The 5,666-nt window shown below is 58.1% G+C and overlaps 1 protein-coding gene across 1 annotated transcript; it reads right to left on the bottom strand.

Moving 5' to 3' along the window:
• Window positions 1–311: 311 nt before the first annotated feature.
• LPMP_291420 (RNA binding protein, putative) lies at window positions 312–4,466 on the bottom strand (the record flags this gene model as incomplete). Its single annotated transcript, XM_010702447.1, has 1 exon — window positions 312–4,466. One exon carries the CDS (start codon window positions 4,464–4,466, stop codon window positions 312–314), a length of 4,155 nt encoding a protein of 1,384 aa, XP_010700749.1.
• Between the last annotated feature and the right edge of the window lie 1,200 nt (window positions 4,467–5,666).

The raw sequence follows: 5,666 nt of genomic DNA, 5'->3' as shown, positions 1-5,666 counted from the left end.
TGTGGGCGTGTCTGCCCAGTGGAAGAAAAAGGTGGAGTTATGATGGAGAGGTGAAGGATTAAGGAGACCGAGTTCGACATGAGGAACTCACTACGGCGAACAAGAAATGCCTGTGCCCTGCTACTTTTTATTTCTCACTGTTGATGCTCCAAGAGAGAGTGTGGGGTGTGTGTAAGTGACCGGTAGTGTGCACATGTATACTTGTTTGTGTTGTCGTATCTTTGTTTTCGCTCGTGTGAGTGATGCATATATTGCGGGTTAGAGGCTGCAGTGTACAACCGAAACCATGAGAAGCTGCTGTCGTAGCGCAATTAATAAGAAGCGTCGTCGTAGCTCATAAGGTGGTATAGGCTATGCAGCGTGTTGCCCAGCTGCTGCGAGTAGCGTAGATGGTCAACACCATCGTGAGTGCTACCACTCTCGTGGTCACTGCCAATCACACTACCGGGCTTTCTGGGCTCGGAGCTGAACCCAAGGGACCAACCGAAGTTGAGAGTAACGTCCGGGTAAACGGACCAGCCTGTCGGATCGCCATCCTCGTCGTCAGAGCGGCCAATTCGTGACGGCGGCTGCACTGTCAATCCAGGCAATGTCTTGGCAGTACTGCCGCAGCTCAGATCCTTCGGCGTCGATATTGCTGTAGACGGTGCTCGGTAGGCCGGCACTCCCATATCGCTACCCAAAACCAACCTTGCAGTATCGCGCATCGGAGCAGTACACCAGTAGGCCCCGGCGTCTGGCTGCGGCCGCATGTTTGGCACAGAGGCGGCCGTCGGTGCATCTGCGAGTGCTATCATGTCTTGCGGGCGCGACTCCGAGGGCGTGAACATCATGTCAAGCTCCTCTATGAACTCTTTGCTGTGCAGAGCATCGCTGGATGGCAGTGCTGTCTGAACAGCGGATCCACCTACGCCTGCGAAGCCGGTAATACTGGGCGTATCGCTCATCGCGGCGGAGTTGCCCTCCCACTGGAAACGTAGGTGGTCGTCAAGGAGACCGGCACTGCCGGGCGAAGGGAAGTGGGGGCTCGGGTCGCCGAGTTGGTCGCTTTTGCAGAGCACCAAAGCAGCCACGACGGAAGAGACAGTCGCGGCAGGAGCAGGACTGTTTAGTTGGGACAGCACCGCCACGGAGATGTTTTGACTGTTGCTCATCTGTATATTGGCGCTGCTGCGGGTGCCGCTGGCCATACCACGCAGCGGCGGGTCACCACCGCTCACCGCATGCATCACCGTTGTCGCGTACGAGGTGCTGTAATTCAACTTGCCCGCGTACGTGTCTTCTGGAACGTAAGCTCTGTAGTCAAAGGTGTTCACATCATCGGCGGTCAATGCATCGTCATCTGTGGATAGCATCTTGGCGGCCGCTTCCATCAACGGCGATGTCGTAAACGTTGGCGGAGCTACTGGTGTCGTGACGGACTGTGTCAGCTCAGAAGAAAAGCTCCACGACGGCGGCTGTGGCGCGGGCGAGCAGCTCGGTGGCAGCGGCACACTAGCCGGCTGCGCTGGGAGAACAGAAGTGTACTTCATTGTCAAGCTGCCGCGCGTGTCCATTGTGCTGTGAGCGCTGTGGCTAGCTACAGAGCCAGTGCCAAGGATACCGTTGACTCCGTAGGGCTGGAAGCTGTTGGTATTGTTACTTGTAAAGGAACCCGCAAGGCCGGGGTTGAGCGGGGCGGCCAATGTACCAGTAGTGGGGGAGCCAGCACTGTTCGCGCCAGTGCAGCTGCCCCCATCACCATAAGTCCCACTACGAAGGGTGAGTATTGACGAGGAAGTCGCGCGTGGGCCATGGCGCAGGTTAGACGCACCGCCAATCATACTGCCGACTCCTTCCAATGCGATACGGCGAGCCCATGTGCCGTTGCACCTGGAATGGGCGCCGCCACCAGCGGTGAAGGATGTCGTGGCGCTTGACAGCAAAACTCGAGAGGCATTCTTCTGCGGAGTCGACGCGCACGAAGGTGGAGAAGCGTCTGGCGGCAGCGTGTTGGCGCGCCGAGAGGCAGAAGATGAAGGAGCGGCGGCAGCAGCAGCGGCTGACCTGCGGAGGGGCACCGAGGAGTTAGTGCTCGCATTGCTGCGTGGCTGTGGGATGAGTAGATGTTGGGCAGGGCCGCGGCCGCCATTTGCGATGTTACTGCCATCGAACTCTGCTGGCGCAGGCCGCTGCTGCTGCTGCTGCTGTTGCTGCTGTTGCATCGCACTCGAGCGAGGCTGCGGAAGCGATAGGGCCTTTAACGGCGACTGCTGGAAAGATGAGCTGCTGAGCGGTGCTGTGGAGGAAGTCTGCGCTGACTCTAGCACAGGCGAACTGATCACTCCCTCGCACTGCGCGGCTTCGGCGTAAGAACCCCACACCTGATAAGACAACCTGCTGGCGTTGGCGCTACTGTTGCTGTGGTTGCTCCAGACGCCTGCGTGTGGATGGATATCAGCCCCTGGTACGGGTGCAGAAGGTGGGCCCGATAGTGGCGGCTGTGCAGTAGCGCTGCTGGCAAGGGCCAGGCTGCTACCGTACTGCTGCAGCATCGTGTAAGGCTCCTGTGTTTCGTACGAGGAGACGGGGAAGCTGCCAGCACCGTCTCCGATAGCTAAGCCAATAAGGTCCGTTGGGCCGCTACCTATCGCCTGCCCATTGTGCGAGCCGCTTCTGCTCCCTATAAACCCAATGCTACCAAGCATCTGCGAGCCGTCAAGCATAGGCTCCGCAACGCTATCGCTCCTGGGTTGCTGCGAATTGGCCGTCGTGGACGACGCGGACGTCGGTGACGCCAAGAATGCTGTGGGGCTTGGAACAGGTTGCCGAGGCGTTTGGGCGCTTCCAGAGGTCTGTCCAGTGTAGGGGAGCATTGCTGAGCTGCTGTGAATTGAAGTGAGACCAGTGTACAGCGGGGTTCCGCTCGGTGAACCGGCTGAGCCCGTTGTCCCGACAAAAGAGCGCGGCAGTAAGAGCGCCGGTGAGATGCTGCCGTCCTGCGGCGCACGAGAGAAGCTGCGACCCGCACTGATACTCAGCGCACCAGCACGTGCCAGTGGCCTGCTGCGACCAGTACCTAGCGGCACTGCTAGCCCAGTGGCACTATGCACTTGCGCAGCACTCGGCGACGCCATCGGAGTCGCAAGATAGTCGGTTATGGGCAAGTCGGACCAGCCGAGTGAATTATTGCTGGGAACACCGACAATGAGGGCAGGGTGATGCACACCCACGCTACCGCCGCTACTCATGCTGCCACTGTGAGGCAGGTGCACCCTATTCCCATTCGCACCAAGACCGTTTAGGGTGCCACTGTTGTTGGCTCTGGCGTGATTGCTGCCAAGAGCGCTATGCCGCACTGGTGTGTCTTCTGCCAACTTCACCATGAGTGGAATACCCTGGCACGAAGCAAATGGCATGGTGTTGTGCACTGCCGCCGTCGCCTGCTCTGCCACACCCTCAAATTCAAAGGTGACAAACGCGATGCGACGGTCATCCGTGCTGGCCCCAGTGGCAGCGGTACTGTCGTGTCCGCCGTGGGATGCGAAGTCTGCCTCTGCCGCACCAGCGGCACCCCCGCCGCCGCCTGGTTGCGAAACGGCGTTGGCAGCGGCCGTATCGCGATGGGTGCTGACCGACTTGACCGGGCCGTACTGACTGAAGAGGGTCATGAGCATCTCCTGTGTTACGTCCTTTGGGACATTGCGGATAAACAACTTCCGCATTTTGCGCCGCTCATCCCCAGAAGGGGCCTTGTCATGCTCGCGGCGAGCCCACTGCACTGTCACCCTCTTTGACCCCGTCACTGACCGCCCGCCCGCGAAGGCCTCCATGGCCCGCATCGCCTCTTCGTGCTTCGAAAAGCGCACAAAGGCTGTACCAAGGCTGATGCCGGTGTGAATGTTGCGCATGATGGCCGAGTTGACAATGTCACCGAACGGGGTAAACATGGCTCGCAGCTTTTCCTCGTTCAGCTCCAGCGGCAGGTCTCGCACAAACAAGTTCACATGGCTGTGATTTGACGGCGGCTGAAGATGGCGCGAGGACGATGGGGAAACGCCATCGCCACCGCTACCACCGGATCCAGACGTGCTGCGACAAGGGCGGCCACCAGTGTTGCCACCTGCACTGCCGCCACCGGGGGTCGGTAGCGTTGCGCTACCGCTGTTGAGCAACAAGCTGCCAGTCTGGCTGCTGTTAAAAGACGACTGTCTCTGTGCAGAGTCGCGGCGCTTGCCAGAGCGCTGTTGCTGCTGGAGCGGATGAATCGGCTGGTGAGAGCTCAAGGTGTGTGGAGAGAGGTTGGCCGTGCCCGGGGTATCACAGCTGGCTCGCTTTGCTCGCCCAGCCTGTTCACTACGAATGCTCTCCTGGTCTTCCGCAGTCTCCGCGCCATCGATGTCGGCGCCTGAGTTCAGGTGGCTGCTGCCGCATTTGTCACCACCGCGCCCATGGTGGTTGTGAGGACTGGTGCGACGCAGTCTCATCGGGACAGACACTGTCGGAGAGATGGAGTCATGCGTAGGGGGGAATGGTTGTAACAGCGGGGCTGCTGTCAGTGCTGCAGGAGAGGAATTGTGACTGTGCCGGTGGTTTGAGTCGGCACAGTGAGTGAGACACGCGCGCTGTCCTCTGTGTACAAGATCGCCTGCGTCCTCAGCACCGTCGACACGACGGCTGACGGCGCCGCTTCTCAAGAGGGATTCCATGACTTGTGTAAGGGGGAGGGGGGTTCGGTAACTGCCAACGGTGAGCACTGCTTCGAAAATGAGGATGATGTGGTCGCCCTCGTGGGAGGTGAGGATGCTGTGCCAGCGCTAGAGCTCTATCCTTCCTCAAGAAGGTGGAATCACCCCGGTAGTGCTACCTTGGTACCGTTCGGCGATGCTGCTATGGTTGCTGCCTGTGAAAAGGCAATCCCGTTTGGAGGGGGGGAAGTGGGCGGTAGAAAAAGTGGCACACTTCGTAGACGTCGCTCTTGTTTCCGTCTAATCCGTCTTCGAGCGAAGAAATCGGCCAGCTGGAAAGACAATGCAAAAGACACGAAAGATAGCTGAGCTACGCCTCTTCACCTGTGAAGCGCGTGGGCAAGGCCACAGAGAGAGTCTCAGCTGAACAGCTACCGCGAAGATGGCAAGGGGTGAAGTAGAAGAGAGCGAGAACGCACGAAAAAAAAAGGAAGCAAAGGAAAAGCGATAACAACGGCAAAGGGAGAGAAAAATCGATGCACTCTCCACATTAACGGCGCCGAAAGCGTGAGAAGGGTGCAAAACTGAACGATGAAAAGGTGCTGCGATATCCGAGCGCGACAAGTCGAAAAAGGAGTGGGCAGGAAGCAAAGAAGGGGAAACCGATGAAAGGAAAGCAGAGGTACCTCAGTAAAGCTGACAACAACAGTAAACTCACGGGTACGATGGAAAGGGGGGAGAGGTGAAGGGTCTAAAACAAAAAAAAAAACACAAGGCAAAGAGCGAGTGCGTCTCTTTGGCTTCTCCTTCTCCCGTGTTTTCCCTCCCTCTGTGTCTTTGTGGGTTGAAAGGCCACGGTTCTGTTAGGAGAACGAAAAGAAGATGGAGAATGGAATGCAGACGCGAAAGAGAAAGAGGAAATAAATGAGACGATGGTGATGTGGGAAAAAGCTTTCAGCAGTGTTGGTTTCTTCCCCTTCTTCCTTGCTGTGTTCTGCT

The sequence above is a fragment of the Leishmania panamensis genome (genome assembly GCF_000755165.1).
Source record: "Leishmania panamensis strain MHOM/PA/94/PSC-1 chromosome 29 sequence".
Classification (NCBI taxonomy): Eukaryota; Euglenozoa; class Kinetoplastea; order Trypanosomatida; family Trypanosomatidae; genus Leishmania; species Leishmania panamensis.
This window is presented reverse-complemented; position numbering and strand designations above follow the sequence as displayed.